The sequence below is a fragment of the Centropristis striata genome, chromosome 21, assembly GCF_030273125.1.
Source record: "Centropristis striata isolate RG_2023a ecotype Rhode Island chromosome 21, C.striata_1.0, whole genome shotgun sequence".
Lineage (NCBI taxonomy): Eukaryota > Metazoa > Chordata > Actinopteri > Perciformes > Serranidae > Centropristis > Centropristis striata.
The window spans coordinates 29,823,523-29,841,610 of NC_081537.1; the positions used below are offsets into that span (position 1 = coordinate 29,823,523).

The 18,088-nt window shown below is 44.3% G+C and overlaps 1 protein-coding gene across 1 annotated transcript in view; it reads right to left on the minus strand.

Annotated features, from left to right (window-relative positions):
- Nucleotides 1-16,139, minus strand: part of narf (nuclear prelamin A recognition factor) — a 28,258-nt gene extending 12,119 nt beyond the window's left edge. The window contains exons 1-6 of the mRNA XM_059324896.1: nt 15,778-16,139; nt 14,359-14,431; nt 14,175-14,240; nt 5,108-5,236; nt 4,885-5,017; nt 2,542-2,676 (exon numbers count right to left, since the gene is read on the minus strand). Of these exons, the coding sequence (XP_059180879.1) occupies nt 2,542-2,676; nt 4,885-5,017; nt 5,108-5,236; nt 14,175-14,240; nt 14,359-14,415 (520 nt within the window). The 5' untranslated portion in view covers nt 14,416-14,431; nt 15,778-16,139. The remainder of the gene's footprint in view (nt 1-2,541; nt 2,677-4,884; nt 5,018-5,107; nt 5,237-14,174; nt 14,241-14,358; nt 14,432-15,777) is intronic.
- Nucleotides 16,140-18,088: the final 1,949 nt, after the last annotated feature.

The following is an 18,088-nucleotide window of genomic DNA, read 5'->3' on the forward strand; positions in this document are numbered from 1 at the left end:
GTTTTTGGTTTGAGTGTAGACATCCCAGTCTCAGTAAACATATTTACCACGTACCATGATGTGTGAAAAAAGTTGAAAAAGATGAAAACGAAGGACATTTTCACTATAGTTTTAGTAAGTTTTGTGACCACACAATACAGTTTCAGTTAGTTATCGTTTTAAAAAAAACTTGTTATTTTTATTTCAATTAACAAAAATGTTTTTTTCAATTCTATTTTTCGTTAACTATAATAACCTTGCTTCTCACTTGATTTATTACCTCAGAAAAAATATTGTGGCAACATTATGGTCCTAATTACTAGTTTAAGTCTTCTTCAAGACAATATGATGTGTAAATGATGAAAATCGATGATAAAGCAGGGTATAATTTGGGGCGTGGTTACCTTTCACTGAGCTGTCAATCAGGAGAGAAACAAAGCAAAAACGTGTATCCACAGCACTGTGTACATCTAACAGCAGTGTTTTCCTCTCAGAACTTTGACCCTTCCACCGTGTGGTTTCAGTTCATGAAAATTTACTTCAACATTTTGTTAATTTAAAAATATCTTGTTCAGCGTTCTGTTGTACTAAAAGATACTCCAAGGAGTTGGCTGTTTAGTTTTTCTGGTAAGTAAAATACATTTTGTTTTAGCGTTAACGGTTTAATTTTAGATACACCCGTCAATCATCAGAAACAAAAACAGCTGACAGGTTTGTTTGTTAATTGATTAATCATTAAGTCGTTATCAAATAAAAACAATCAAAAAACGCCTTCTCAGCTGCCAGCTTCTCAATGTGAGTATGTGTGTGCCTCTCTGTTTTTACATCATTATGTATGACCCCAATTCCCAAAAAGTTGGGACGACGTGTAAAAAAAGCCTTCAATTTAGCATGTATATATACAAAACACAAGAGTTTATCAGTTTGAAGTTTTGAGAAACACAATCTATATGTAGATGGTGTGGCTTGAACACAGTGCAGTTTTCAAATAAATATATATGTCACAAAGCATTTTCAAATAATTTTATTGTAGTTTATTTATGTTTAAGACAAACTTTTTTGGTATCAGGATTTTAATATATCCTTGGCTTGCTCTGTTTAATATCATTTTAATATAATTTGAAATGGAATAAATCTCTGGCTTTGGTTTGCTCGTCAGGTAAAACAAAAGTATGGGCTGAAATATGTGCCACCAGAAACTTAATTTGAATCATATAATTGGAATTTGTTCAATTTTAATCACTGCATTGAAAAACTGAATCGGAATTGTAATTTGAAATTGGATTTATTAGTTTGGAACTGAACATTCAGTTCTCACAATTCAATTTCAATCTTCTGTGACGAACATCCGGGTAGTCGAGGCAGAGCAATCGAGCACAGATACACAGAGCGCCTCTTCAGCTAATCAGCACCTCCGTTTTCTTATGTAACATTTGTTACTAACCGGTTGCCACTCGCCATGAAACAGAGGAAAAAAGTAGACTGACTTGACCATGGATTGGCCGAAGAGGCGCTATGGCAACCAGGTGGCAACAAATGTTACAAAAGAAAATGGAGGCTGATGGGCTGAAGAGGCGCTCTGTGTATCTGTGCTCGATTGCTCTGCCTCAACCATCCAGATGTTCGTGGCAGAAAATTGAAATTGAATTTTGCGAACTGAAATTGAATTTTGCGAACTGAAATGGAATTGTGAAGCTGAAATTGAATTGTAAAGCTGAATGTTCAGTTCCAAACTAATAAATTCAATTTCAAATTACAATTCAGATTCAGTTTTTCAAAGCAATGATTCAAATTGAACAATACAAATTCAAATTATGTCATTCAAATTCAGTTTTTTAATGCAATTATTCAAGGTAAGCGACTCAAATTCAAATATAAATAATTCAACTTCAGTTTCTGATGGCACGTATTTCAGCCCATACAAAAGGCTCTGGAAAAATGTGATGGACAATTATAATAATAATAATTACTCAAAAGACTAAATAATTACTCAATTGATTAAATTTTTTTTTAAAAATCAACAAATTAATTGAGAACAAAAATAATGTTCAGTTACGTCCCTACAAGAAGCCAACAAAAAACTGAACTGAACACAGAAGGAACCCATAAAAAAAGAACAATCGCTACATTTCAAAGTGCAGTTTTCTACAAGTACTATAAAAGCCGATAACGTAAAATAACGATATATTGTTGCAGCAGCCCCAGTGGCAATCCTACAAACTGAATGAATGGAAGTCAATGCATTTGTTGCTGAGAAAAAAAAGAAAGAAAGAGGGGCCATGAAAGTCTTTAACTCTTGCTGTTTCTATCTGTGATAAAGGGAGTGGTGAAAGAAAACTTTCTATCTCTCCCCACCAGCACACCACTGCTATCTCTACTGCCACTACAAGCCCTGTCTCCTCGTGTTCACCACACGCCATGCAAAAAGAACCAGACAAAAATAGATGAAAACTGATACAAATATTGGATTGGAAATACGTTCAGTTGGCTAGAAAACCAGTGTAACAGGTGGGGAATTAAGAAGTACAGAGGGAGGGGGAGGGGGAGGGGGAGGGCGTTTACCTGGGCAGGAGGAGGTGAACATGGGCAAGGCGTGGGAGTCATGGTGCCTTCTGCGAAACCTCTGAATGAACTCTTTCTGGCTCTCTAAGATGCTGAAACCTGCAGCCAGAGTGGTGTCGAACACATACTGCACTCCTGCAGAGAAAACCCAGAGATCAGAGCAGAGTCAGAGACACGGGGTGAGCCGGGGTCGGGCAGAATGTCGAGCATCTACGACAGATACCACAGAGTGGGGGGAAGTTTCTACACAGCAGATGTGAAGAAATGTCTTTAAGGCTTTCAGGAAGCTACATTTCTGACTTTTAAAGCATTTAAACAAGGGGTCATGTAGAACCTGATAACGTAATAAATTCCCAATAATGTAATAAAAATCTGCACTCGAGTCCATTGAAAATGTAATAAAACCTGATTATGTAATAACTTCCCGATAATGTAATAAAGTGCATTTCCCAATAATGTAATACACTTTTTACCAATAATGTAATAAAGTATAACACCAAACACCTTTAGATTTCAAAAAGCTGTTGAATCATTCGTGTGTCATGGATACCTCGTTTGTGAAAAACGGATGAACGGGTCAAAAGTTAATAAACATTCAACTTTGACCTGTTGGTGGCGCTAGAGCTCTTGAGCTAGAGTTGATACACAGTATCACCACTTGAACCCAAGTAATGGGTGGTCTGCTGTTAAATTATTACAATATTGGGGAATTATTACATTATCAGGACTTGCGAAATGAAGGCTAACCTGATAATGTAATTTATTACATTATCAGGTTCTACAGGTCATCAACTACATTTGTCCAAGGCCCAGACTTTTTCTAAACAGACTCTGTGGGCTCATCTGTTATTCTCAGAATTCAGACTTTAGGAGTAGGATTTGACTTTATTGTCTGAATTCTGATTTAGTTCTCAAGATTCTGACTCTAAATTTAGAATTTGAAAAAATATAATAATTTGCTCAAAATTCTGTCTAAAAAAGGTTGCTCCTAGCTTTGCGAGCCTACATTGGCAACCAAACACGGCTGGTACAACACACCAAGGTTATAATAGTTTGGGATTTTTCATTAGTTTTAGTTTTAATTTCGTTGTGAATTTTTGTTTTCAAATTCAGTTAGTTTTCGTTTTTTTGTTAGTTTTCATTGACTATAATAACCTTGCAACACATTTGTGCTGCTTGTCTTGATCGCTATGGACGGAGATTACGCTCCTTTTAACACACAACGTAAGATGTTGGTGTTAGCCTTTGTTGTAAGCTAATGCTAGCCCGCTAGATCTGACGAGCAACCTAGCACAGATTACCTGGTATCGATCACATTGTAAAACTGTAACACTGTTAAACAAATAAAATAAAATGAATGATACACGTTCATCATCATTCTTGTTGATCATGATAATCCGCCCCCAGCCCCAAACGTAAGCAGTTCCTGGTTTGACACCAGCAAAGAGTTGGTGCTGCTCTGGAACCAGTTATCCTGGCCGTTGGCCGGTTCTTTGGCAATTGTAAAAACCAAACAAAAGAACGGATCGGGATCTATATAGCTAGTGATCAGTTTGATTGGCCCTGATACTGAGTCTTTCCGATTGGATCAGATTATCTCTAGAAAACATGCTTTTCAAACTCATTCCAAAAGGATACAGAGGGCAGTTACAATTTTAAATATTAAACTAAAGCTGTGAAAACGAATTGATTTCTATTTTAATTGACCCATTTAAGGTGGGAAAGCATTACCGCATTTCTACCATTAAAACCGGGGGCGCTGTTGCGTTATTCTACCATTAAAGCTGGGAAAGCGGATATGTCGTTTTGTAGTATTTGTCTTTTTTTTCCACCTATTTTCAGTCTCTTAGCCAATGAAATGCATCAGAATACATGCGGGACTGTCGCAATGCAACATGGGACTTTTCCAGAACTTCGAAATCATGGCGGAAGACGACTATAGCGGAGGGAGCTCAGATATGACAGATATAAGCTCTCCAATACTTTTTGAATTTCATTTCTATCTGCTACAGAGGCTGAAAAATCGATTATTTAGTAGGAAGCGTTGACACTTCTGTTGAATTTCCAGAAAAACTTCAGGTTTTAGGGGGCTATTTTAAAATCCCCCATAGGTTTTACAGGCATTTTTTCCAGGTGTTTTAGGCCTAAATGGGTTAAACTCATACTACTATGAGGCAAAAATGTGAAAGAAGAAAGAAGCAGACACATCTTACAGTGAGCATGCAGACAACAAACTATAACAGCACCTCACATGAGTACATATAAAAGCACTTTAACACTGCGTTAAGATTTTACAAGATGCTTTGCATTGTGACAGTTAAACAGTCATATATATGAGCTTACCTAAACTTTTGAGGAAGCCACAGAGTTTGTGGGCAGCCTCTGTGATGTCCAGGCCAAACTTGACAGCAAAGAAAGGCAGAGACTGTGGACATATGGACGCCACCAGGACCTTGTGCTTTGACACGTCGCACTTCTGACAGGGACAGAGAAACAATGGGGACAGTGTAGGGTATTGTTCAACAGGTAACAAGAGACATGTGCTGACTTTTGTTACACAATGTACCTTATTAAGTGCCAGAATGCGCTCTACTTCCTCCAGGCTCTGCTGAGAGACCTTCAGGCTCTCCTCCTCAGACAGACAGCCGTCACAGGACAGGCAGGCGCTCAGCAGCAGCTGGGGTTCTTCATGCACCTTAGTGGGAGAAGAGGAGTGTGTTATGTAGGGCTGGGCATTATATCAATATAAAAAATATATTGATATATTTTTAAATGTGATATGGAATAACACCATATTGTATGTATTTCAATATAGTTTTAGAAAAAGTTCTTCCTTCATATATAAATGCTGCCACTACTAGGGTTTGTCATATTTAGTTCTTTTGTAATGTTCGTTATTCTTTTCTCATAAATATTGGGGCCGGGACTCGATTAAAAAAAATAATCTAATTAATTAGAGGCTTTGTAATTAATTAATCGAAATTAATCACATTTTAATCGCATATAAATATTTGACCTGAGAACAGTGAGAAGTAATTTTTTTCACATGGATTTTTAGTATACCATTGAATAATGACTGAATACATAAGCTTAAGCAACAAAAATATTGTTTATTTTTGTTCAAGTCCAACAGACCAGTGCAATTTTTCCCATTAAGTGTAGCAATAGCATATTTAGCTGCTAGCTGCTATATGTTTTCAATTCAATTCAATTCAATTCAATTCAAACAACTTTATTAATCCCACAAGGGGCAATTCATTTTGAGCAGCAGGTTGTCGTGGTTCATGCGGCCCACATGGCCAGCAACAAATAGTCAATACATAATAGTCGACACAACACACATCAGACAACATGGAGCTTAGAATGGACACATTGGAAAATAATAAATAGATAAAAAAATAAAATAAAAACCCTATGAAGAATTTAAAAGTCTTAGTGCAAGGGGGACGAATGATTTGGAGAAGCGATTTGTTTTACACCTAGGAAGGGCATAACGGCGCCCTGAAGGTAACAGAGAGAATTCACCCGCAAGGGCATGGCTCTGGGAGGCTAAAATGCACTCAGCTTTACGGAGGATTTGCTGGTTGCAAAAGGAACTTAAGTCTCTTAGTTTTACTCTGGTAATCTTAGAGCAGGACTTCACAATACTAGTCAGGCTGTTTCTGTCTTTGACTGAAAGACAATGAAACCAACAGATAAAGGAAAAACACAAAAGACTCTCTTTTGCATTGAGGTGATACTTGGGGCTGGATGTGCTGCGGTGATATGTGAATTCCTTGTTGCATAGCAACACAACCATGCTCTTATCGACACTTCCATTCGTTAGTTTTTTGTAACAAAATGTCCCACCATCCACGGGGCCAACCAAAGCGTTCCATCATGAATGCTAGTGTTACGGCTCCACCCACACCCTCCTCCTCTGCTCCTTCACACCCCTCTGTTCCGGCCTCAGCCACTCCCAGCACCTCAGCTCGCTCCCAGCGGGCACTCCTCAGACACAGCTGCAACAGGTTGAGTTGACGAGGTGAATGAGCCGGATCACTGCACACCTGCAGCCACTCTCCAATCAACCCCTCTGCCTACAAGACTCCAGCTCTCCTGCCAGTCATCGCCAGATCTTCCCTGATTGTTACCTGGCAAGTACCTAGAAGAGAAGAGAAGTGTTTTGTTGCTGTTGCCTTTTTGCCCTTTCGGCTTTTTGAACCTTTTTGCCTCCTTGCCTTGCTCCAACTCATATTCAACCTCTCTTCCCACAGATCTCCCCTCTCCAGCAGTGATCCGGCTTGCCTGCCCGTCAACCAGCCCAGTCACCTCACCTGCTCTTCACCTCCAGCTCACCTCCGGTTCCCCTCCAGCTCCCCTCCAGCTCACCCAGCCTTTTCCCCCCACATCACCCTACTAATAAAACCCTGAACTCTACTAAATCCTGCCTCCTGTGTTGTGCGCTCGAGCCTCTCCCCGCTACCCCTAACAGAAGATCTGGCCATGGACCCAGGCTCGGCAGACACAGGAGAGCGGACCCAAACCCCGCTTCCTGAACCCGCACAGCAGGCTCTCCAGGCCCAAGGGAGAGTTATTTCGGACCACAGCCGTCTCCTCAGGGAGGCTTCAGTTTCTGTCCAGTCCCTGGGTGACCGGCTCCTGGCCCAGGAGGCTCTACAGCAGGGGCGCTCTTCCCAGGTCCAGAACCTCACATCGATGGTCCAGGCCCTGTCGGAGCAGGTGGCTGCACTTATGGCTGCCATCACCCCCCTGGCTGCCCCTGCCGCAGGTCCAACCCCGTTGGCTGCTCCGCCTCCGGCCCTGTCTTCCGTCCAGCCCCGTGAGCCCAACTTGGCCAGTCCCCGCCCCTTCGACGGGACCTTTTCCCAGTTCCGTGGCTTCATCATGCAGTGTGAGTTGATATTTTCCCATCAACCCAGCCAGTTCCTCACACCAGCAGCCCGTGTGGCCTTCATCACCAACCTCACCACCAGCGAGGCCCTGAATTGGGCCCAGGCCATCCTCAGCTCTCGCCCGGCTTTGTTTGACGACTACACCACCTTCCTCGCTGAGTTCAGGAGGGTCTTCGACCACCCCACTGCCGGGCAGGATGTTGGGGCACGGCTGATGTCCCTTCGCCAGGGGAACCGGACAGCAGCTGCCTTCTCGACAGAGTTTCGCACTCTTGCTGCTGGGAGTGGTTGGAATGACGCTGGGCTAAGGAGCGCTTTTCGTCAGGGGCTGAGTGAGAACATCAAGGACGAACTCATCAGAGACAAGCCCTCCACTCTGGACGAACTGGTGGCCTTGGCTATTGATGTGGACGAGCGCATCAGGGAGCGCCAGCGTGAGAGGCGGCCCCCGACCAGCTCATCACGGCCCTGGAACACCATCCTCGGGGTCTCCCCACCAAGGGCCAACCCCCCTGTTCGAGAACCAGCCACCACCATCCCCTCAGGTGAGGAGCCCATGCAGTTGGGTCGGACTCGCCTCACCGCAGCAGAGAGGAACCGGAGGATTGTCCGGGGATTGTGCCTCTACTGTGGTGACGGCAGGCACCTCCGCGACTCCTGCCCCTCCCTGCCAAAAGAGTAGGCTCACCCGAAGGGGGACTGCGGGTGAGCCGAATTACTCACTCCCCACCACCTATCAGCCCAGCCAGGTTCCCTGTCACCCTCTCCTGGCAGGGTCAGACTATTTCAGTCGGGGCCATCATAGACTCAGGGGCAGACGGGAACTTCCTGGACGCCCAGTTTGCCCGCTCGGCTGCCCTCCCCCTCGTCGCCCTGGAGTCCCCACTTGCAGTCTCTGCCCTTGATGGACACAGTCTGGGGCCCCTCACCCACCGCACAAGACCCCTCTCCATGACCATCTCCGGGAACCATGTGGAGACGATCGACTTCTATGTCCTTAATTCTCCCCAAGCCCCCCTCATTCTGGGCCGACCATGGCTGGAGCTCCACATTCCCCATGTCAGCTATGGTGAGGGGCGCATCCTCAGCTGGAGTACGGCCTGCTATGCGCGGTGTCTCCGTGCTGCTCATACCCCGTCGTCACCACCACAGCCCCCTCCAGCTCCCCCAGACCTCTCCTCCGTGCCAGAGGTCTACCACGACTTGGGAGAGGCCTTCAGTAAAGAGCGTGCACGCACCCTGCCCCCGCACCGGCCCTATGACTGTGCCATTGAGCTCCGCCCTGGCAGCAAACACCCGGTCAGCCGCCTGTACAACCTTGCCCCTCCAGAGAAGGCCGCCATGGATGAGTACATCTCCGAGAGCCTGGCCGAGGGGCTTATCCGACCTTCTCACTCCCCGGTGGCAGCGGGATTTTTCTTTGTGAAGAAGAAGGATGGGTCCCTCAGGCCATGCATTGACTACCGTGAGCTCAACGCCATCACCATCCGGAACACCTACCCTCTCCCCCTCATGAGCTCCAACTTCGAGCCCCTCCTCGGGGCCACGGTGTTCACTAAGTTGGACCTACGGAACGCATACCATCTGGTCCGGATCCGTGAGGGGGACGAATGGAAGACGGCTTTCAAGACCCCCCGTGGCCACTATGAATACCGAGTGATGCCCTTCAGCCTAACCAACGCCCCCTCGGTTTTCCAGGCCCTGATGAATGACGTGCTGAGGGATATGTTGGACATCTTTGTGGTCCTGTACCTGGATGACATCCTGGTGTTCTCCAGAGACCCTGAGGAACACGTCCAGCATGTCCGCCTCGTCATCCAGCGTCTCTTGGAGAACCGACTGTTTATTAAGGCTGAGAAATGCATCTTCCACGCTCCCTCCGTGGAATTTCTGGGACTCATTGTGGAGGGGGGACGGACCCGGCCTGACCCTAAGAAGATCCGGGCAGTCGTCGACTGGGAACAGCCTACCTCCCGCAAGCAGCTGCAGTCCTTCCTTGGCTTCGCCAACTTTTATCGCCGGTTCGTTCGGGACTACAGTCGGGTGGCTGCCCCCCTCACTGCCCTCACCTCCTCTCTGCGACCGTTTGCCTGGACACCAGGGGCCAGTACCGCCTTCGCTGACCTGAAGAGGCGCTTCACCTCTGCACCGATCCTGGTCAACCCAGACCCCACGAAGCCCTTCATAGTGGAGGTGGACGCCTCAGACACGGGCGTGGGCGGTGTCCTCTCTCAGCGGTCTGCTGACCAGAAGATGCGCCCCTGTGCCTTCTTTTCCCGTCGCTACTCCCCCGCTGAGACCAACTACGACATCGGTAACCGGGAGCTACTGGCTGTTGTGGAGGCATTCCAGGAGTGGCGGCACTGGCTGGAGGGCGCAGAGCACCCCATCACCGTTCTATCAGACCACAAGAATCTGACGTACATCAGGTCGGCCAGGAGGTTGACCTCCCGCCAGGCACGCTGGGCCCTGTTCCTCGGGCGGTTCGACTTCACCATCACGTTCCGCCCGGGGTCCCTGAACAACAAGGCTGACTCTCTGTCTCGGTGTCATGCGGCGGGGGAGGAGCCTACCACTCCAGATACCATCCTTCCTTCCTCCCGGGTCATCGGAGTGGTCAATATGGACATTGAGGCAGCGGTCATAAGGGCTCAGCACACCCAGCCCGACCCTGGGACTGGTCCACCTGGTCGTCTCTTCGTCCCGGAGGCCGTCAGAGCCACGGTAATCCAGTGGGGTCATGCCAGCCGCTTTGCCTGCCACCCGGGGGCCCGACGTACCCTGTCCTTCCTGCGCCGGCAGTTCTGGTGGCCTACTATGGCAGAGGATGTCCGGGGGTACGTCTCAGCCTGCCCCACTTGTGCCCGCAGCAAGACATCCCATCAGCCCCCGTCTGGTCTGCTGCGGCCCCTCCCCGTACCCAGTCGTCCATGGTCCCACATCGCGGTCGACTTTGTGACTGGTCTCCCCCTGTCCCAGGGTGACTCAGTCATCCTCACCATCGTGGACCGGTTTTCAAAGTCTGTGCGGTTGGTGGCCCTGGCGAAGCTGCCAACCGCAGCGGAGACTGCAGAGCTGCTGACTGCCCATGTCTTCAGGCTGTACGGGCTCCCCCAGGATGTGGTGTCCGACCGTGGTCCCCAGTTCACCTCGAAGGTGTGGCAGGCCTTCTGTGGGGGTATTGGGGCCACGGCAAGCCTCTCATCCGGCTACCACCCCCAGACCAACGGGCAGGCCGAGAGGACCAATCAGAGTCTGGAGTCGGCACTCCGCTGCATGGCTTCCCTCCATCCATCCTCCTGGAGCAGGGACCTGCCCTGGGTTGAGTACTCCCTGAATGCCATGGTCAGCGACTCCACCGGCCGGTCACCTTTTGAGTGCTCCCTGGGGTACCAGCCCCCCCTGCTCCCACTCCAGGAGGCTGATGCTTCGGTCCCGTCTGTCCAGGCTCACATCCGTCGGTGTCGGCGGGTTTGGGCCTCTGTGCGCTCGGCTCTGCTCCGTGCTACGTCGCGGGCCGCTCGGGGTGCCAACCGGCGCCGCTCCCCTGCACCTGAATACCAGGCCGGCCAGCAGGTTTGGCTGTCCACTGCTGACCTCCCCCTCCACGTCCCCTCCCGGAAGCTGGCGCCCAGGTTCATCGGCCCCTATGTCATCGACCGGGTGATCAACCCTGCGGCTGTCCGGCTGGTCCTCCCCCACTCCCTTCGGCGTGTCCACCCGGTGTTCCACGTCTCCCGGGTCAAGCCCGTCGTCACAAATGCTCTTGTGCCGCCGGCTCCTGCTCCGCCCCCTCCTCAGCTGGTGGATGGTCACCCTCAGTGGGCGGTTCGGCGGCTCCTTCGGGCCCGGCGCCAGGGCCGGGGGTTCCAGTACCTGGTGGACTGGGAGGGGTATGGGCCTGAGGAACGGAGCTGGGTTCCCAGGTCGCAGATCATGTCCCCTGCCCTCCTCCGGGACTTCTACAGGGCCCACCCTGATGCCCCGGGTGGGCCCCGGATGGCCGCACCTGGAGGTGCTCGCTCGGGGGGGGGGTCCTGTTACGGCTCCACCCACACCCTCCTCCTCTGCTCCTTCACACCCCTCTGTTCCGGCCTCAGCCACTCCCAGCACCTCAGCTCGCTCCCAGCGGGCACTCCTCAGACACAGCTGCAACAGGTTGAGTTGACGAGGTGAATGAGCCGGATCACTGCACACCTGCAGCCACTCTCCAATCAACCCCTCTGCCTACAAGACTCCAGCTCTCCTGCCAGTCATCGCCAGATCTTCCCTGATTGTTACCTGGCAAGTACCTAGAAGAGAAGTGTTTTGTTGCTGTTGCCTTTTTGCCCTTTCGGCTTTTTGAACCTTTTTGCCTCCTTGCCTTGCTCCAACTCATATTCAACCTCTCTTCCCACAGATCTCCCCTCTCCAGCAGTGATCCGGCTTGCCTGCCCGTCAACCAGCCCAGTCACCTCACCTGCTCTTCACCTCCAGCTCACCTCCGGTTCCCCTCCAGCTCCCCTCCAGCTCACCCAGCCTTTTCCCCCCACATCACCCTACTAATAAAACCCTGAACTCTACTAAATCCTGCCTCCTGTGTTGTGCGCTCGAGCCTCTCCCCGCTACCCCTAACAGCTAGTTGGTGCTCCAGTATAATCAGTCCGCCTGAAACTCATTCAGTGAGAAATGTTCCGCGGTGCAAAAATAAGTGTGATTAAAATGCGTCAATTTTTAACGCTTTAATTTTTGTTTAATGAATTCATCTTAATTAACGCGTTAAAGTCCCGGCCCTAATAAATATATTTATTTCAGCAAAAGACTGTCCTACTGTTATTTCATAGGCTTTTTTTTATTAAAGATTTTTTTTATTCAAATGTGCACATTATGGGGCTTTGATTTAAAAAACAAAAGGTACTCCTGTTGTTATACAGTATTTATGTTCACTTAAATAAACCGTTTCAATAAATCAACTTGTGACATGTCACATTTGGCTTTGACTTTGACTGAACATTTGCAATAAAAATATAAGGAAATGTATCATATATCGATATTCAGCCTAAATATACCTAGACACATGTTATATTTTCAAGTATTTTCAGTTGTGAACTTCTATAAAGACTCCACTACTCATAAGAGATACAAAGAGTAATTTGTCACTGAATCCTAAACTTCTCATAATGCATTTATTACCACCTTCTATGCCTGGTAAACACACACACACACGTTTTGAACTGCACATAGCTGTAAAGGTGAATGAACTGGAGTGGTAAAATAACCCGGGGTTATTTACACACTCCTCCAGAGCAACAAAACATGATACATGGTTCCTATATCCCAAGTCAAATCCAAGCAGTTTTCAAGGTGAATTTAAGTGTTTCCATTACCATAAAGCTGTAGTACATACAATATTCATTATTACAACTGGATAATGATAATGATTATTAGGGTGCCACAGGATTGAGTTCTTAAACCCAGACTTAAGTTAGCATTTTAGCCCCCTGGGGTCTAACCTCTCAAACTTAATGAGCGTTCAAGTAGGGCTGGGCGATATATCGATATAAATGATATATCGATATATTTTTAAATGTGATATGGAATTAGACCATTTCGCATATATTGATATAGTTTAAAACAAAATTCTTTCTTTATATATAAATGCTGCACTTACTAGGATTTGTCATATTTAGTTCTTTTGTAATGTTTGTTATTCTTTTCTCTCTCTCTCTCTCTCTATATATATATATATAGGCCAAACGATTGGCCTATTTTATTTCATAGGCTATTTTTATTTAAGATTTTTTTTAATTTAAATGTGCACTTTATGGAGCTTTTTTTTTTTTTAAAAAAGGTACTCCTGTTGTTATACAGTATTTATGTTGACTTAAAAAGTTTCAATAAGACTACTTGTGACATGCCATATTTGACTTTGACTGAACATTTGCTCTCACTTTGCGATAAAAATATCAGGATACATATCATATATCAATAATCAGCCTAAATATATCGGGATATGACTTTTGGTCCATATCGCCCAGCCCTACGTTCAAGTCATCTGACTGTGGTATAGTTCGCTCTAGCATCTCGTTAGCTTTCATAAGAGTGGCTGCATTATTAATGCTTCAAACATAATCAAATTGGTGTTCATTTGTGAAGATTATCCTGCTGAACAAAACTCGAAAGCATCAGAAATGTGTGTTTGCCACAGAGCTTATTTTCTGCAATGATGCAAAATCCAATGCAAAAATCCCATAGGCAAATTAGATCAATAGATAGATAGAATAGATAGATCAATAGATCCCATGGCAATGCTAACACGGCCTACAAAGCATGTAATTTAGTGAAGGCATTGAGGAGCATTCAAAAGGGTGATAAATTAAATAAAAACACAACAAAGTTTAAAAACGTCTCATCATGTGTAAACGATAAATCGATTCAAATTCAGATTTCAGAGCGTATATTTACAAATACAAACGTTTATCATTTTCTACAAAAAGTATATTGTTTGTAGGGTTAATAAATGAAATATACGCCACACAGGATTAACAAATTGTCACATTCTGCCCAGCTGTTTTAGAATCAGGGTTGACATCCTGTATAATCTCAAGCAGTTTCAAGCACTTTTCAAACCTCAAAAACACATGTAAACATAAAGGGTGATATCTACAGTACATGGACAGCATCTCAATAAGTCGATATTGTAATTACTGTGAAGGGCTTACTGATAATAAATTAATTTGGTAAGTAAACAGACATTACCTGTCCATTGACTTCTTCTCTCTCCTGGTGTGAGTCGGCTCCATCATCACTCTGTTTCTTGTTGCACTGCGTGTGAAACATAAATAAAGATTAAATTTAAGATTAACATAAAGATAAACTTTTTCAGACTGGTAAGTGTAAGTTGTATATAAAACAACACAGTGATAAAGATCCTTAAATTCACCTGTTTGGTGCAGTTCTCACACTTCTCCTTGCGTTTTGGTATGTTGACCTCTGACATTTTCTTTGGTGGTTATCTGTAAATTGAGGTTGATATACATAGAAACCACCATAAGCTTTCTAAATGTTGATCATCCTGAAGCTCTGGCATGATGAGTGAGTCTGCAGCCTGCTGCTGTGTGTTGTTTTGTCAACCCCGCCCTCCTCTGACCGGCCGGCTGCCCTATCACAGGCAGCCCACTTATCATAACCACAGCCGCTCTATAATGGTGGGAAACTGGCAATAAACACAAACTAGTATCCTGTCATTAAAATTAAATTGCTCATGTTAATTATATACACAGTGCCAACAAAAACAGTCACACAAGTCATTACATCACATTACACACAGGCACTATCATCCTATGAAAGCCCTCATGAATACAATAGGTCACATTCCCATGATGTAATATGGCTGGGCAATATATTTATGTGGATATCATGAAATAAAACTACATATTGACATAGTACTTTGGAATTCTTAATATCAATATATGAAATAAGTGCAATTTTCTAAACTTACCAGACTGTGAGCTGCTATTATTTGCCCTGACCCTGTTACTCATTATATTGACATTAGGGCTTGGCGATATATCGATATAAATTATATATCGATATATTTTTAAATGTGATATGTGTGATATATATGTATAAATGTGATTAGACCATATCGCATGTATTGATATAGTTCATTTTTTTTTCTTTCTTTAGATATAAATACTGCCCTTACTATGTTTTGTCATATTTAGTTATTTTGTGATTTCGTTTTTCTTTTCTCAAATAAATATAATTATTTCAGAAAAAGATTGGCCTATTTTATTTCATAGGCTATTTTAATTTCAGATATTTTTTTTATTTGAATGTGCACTTTATGGAGCTTTGATTAAAAATAAATAAATAAGGTACTCCTGTTGTTATACAACAATTTGGCTTTGACTGAACATTTGCTCTCACTTTGCGATAAAATATCGGGATACATATCGTATATCGATATTCAGCCTAAATATATCGGGATATGACTTTTGGTCCATATTGCCCAGCCCTAATACACATGTTTAGTGAAAGCACCAATAAGCAAGCCTATAATTATCATCGCCATATCGATATGGAGGTATTTGGTCCAAAAATTACGCGATTGAAAGACTCTGTGATGAATTCTTTAGTTCGTTAAAATAACTTCGCTTAGTTTATAATATCAATAATTTGTAAACAATGTGTAATTGGCGAATTTATTTAACTAACGCGAGTGAAACATTAAAGCGTTCCGGGCCTTTTTTTCTGCTGACAGGTCATTTAGTCACCATGCTTATTGAAGTGTGTCTCTGTGACAGTATGACAGTAAGTCCTGTGTTAACTCTACAAGGTGGAAGTGAAGGAAACTCACCGGACGGTTTCTATTTCACTGCTTCACTCTGTTAGACAAAGACATGGGAACATGCAGAGGACGGTCAGACAGCAGCCAGTGCTACAGACGGTAGCAGCAGTTAGAGCAGGTGGACTGGCGTTATTCAGCACTTTTTCTCTTCCAACATAAGTGGTCTGAGGCGGTGTCCCCACCTCTACACACTCCAACCCGCGCGGTTATTTCATAACATCCAGACTAGTGCTTTCAGAGGACTTCTAGTATCAGAGCCGGTCTGGTCTATGGACGTCCGCCTCCATCTCCATCCACGCATGCGCAAACGGAGTCGTCTTCTTTCTTCTTTGTGTTGTTTTATGGCGGTTGACAAACAACTTTTTCGTGTATTACCGCCACCTACTGATATGGAGTGTGGACCGGGACTTTACACATTCCTGAGTTTAACTAAATAATAATAAAATAATAATAATAAAAATAAATAAATAAATAAATTTAAAAAAAAAAAAAAAAAAAGAGAAAGTACATAAATTATATTCTCTCTATTAATCTTGTTCTCCTAAGATACTGTAACAAAAAGGAAAAACATTTCTCCTCTGAACTTCTTTGTAAAAGATCCCGTAAATCAAAGTTCAACTTAATTTCTTTAAGGTTCAATATCAGTTCCCTTCTCTCCTGATCATACTTCTGACAATAAAGCATCACATGTTCTAAATTTTCTTCTTCATTACAATATTGACATCTTCCCGAATTGTGTTTTCCCATTTTAAATAGTGTGCTGTTTAATGCTGTATGACCCAATCTTAATCTGGATATTATTGTTTCCTCTTTTCGTGTTCTCCCCACGCTTCTCATCACACCTACTTTTCTTTGAATTCTATATAACCACCTTCCTTTTCTCTCTTCTTCCCATCAAACGGAGTCTTCTTCTTCTTTGGTGTTTATTGGCAGCTGGCATCCTTTTCGTTGCATTTACCGCCATCTGTTGGACTTAACTTGTTTCAAACTTTCCTTCTGTTACATTCTTTGAATTAGTCCAGTTGTGGCAAGAAATCTCAGAAGGATTTTCCTCCCTTCTTTAGATTTCCCACCTTCTATTATATTCTTGAAATTGTCTCCTCTTATACCTTCCTTCTGCATCTCTACATCCATCCTTTCCCTCTCCCTTTCATACCCAGGACATGCTGTTACTACATGTTCTACTGTCTCCTTCTCCCCACAGTTACACTGACCAGTTGCATGTTTCCCTATTATACTTAATGTGTTATTAGGGCCACGGGGCCTCGCACCGAGCACTGGTCCCATACAGCAAGAGCTGTAGGGACCAGTTGTTATACTGTGGATTTTTTCTTCTTCCTCTTCCGGACGCAATTTCGTCCCACTACTAGTTATATATCAAAACGTGCGGTTTGATCGGGATCTGTGTGCCCAAAATTTTGCATTGAAGTGAATGGGATGCCCGAAAAAAAATGAGTGAAAAAGAACAGTAATTGGAGATTGTAAGCGCGCACACTCCTCCAGATACACAACAGATACATCAAACACACACGCACACACACACAGGTAACTTTATGTGATTTTAATCACACACACACACAGGTAACTTTATGCAATTTTCGTTACACACACACACAAATGCATGCGTAAGTGCGCACACTCACACACTCACACACACACACACACACACACACACACACACAGATTTTGAGGTCAAAGGGCACAGGTTGCTGTATAAATAAATATTTGCAAAGGAATGCTTGTTGTAGGTGTGCTCCTTGTATATTATATAGTATTATAACATTACTAGTATTAATTGTTTGACACACATCGGCAGTAGCCCCCGTGGCCCTTTCAGAATTTCCACAGAGGAAATTTTCTAGTTTAACCTACTGTGCCCTATTCTTAGTCTACTTATAATTACTTGTTCTGCTCTATTATCACCATAACACCCTGCCTCCCCTACTACACTTTTCAGTTTGTATAAATGTCTCCCTTTTATCTCCCTCTTCCAATGATGGTTCCACTGATTGATTATTTCTTTCCAGATTAGACTTTTCCCTTCTGCTTTTGATAATTTTACTTTCATTTCCAGGAGATGGAAATTAAAGTACCTTATTTACTGCTTCCTTCGCCATTTTGTCTGCTTTTTCATTTCCTATTAACTCGGGATGAGCTGGACAAACGGAGTCACGTATGCTTAACTTCTTAGACTTTCACACTCTGAATAATACATTCAAAATTAATTTTCTAAAACAATTCATTAATGACCCCTCTTCAATTTGGAACTTCATACACAAGTTTATTTTCTCTAAATTAGGAGCCCTAAATTTCCTTTTAT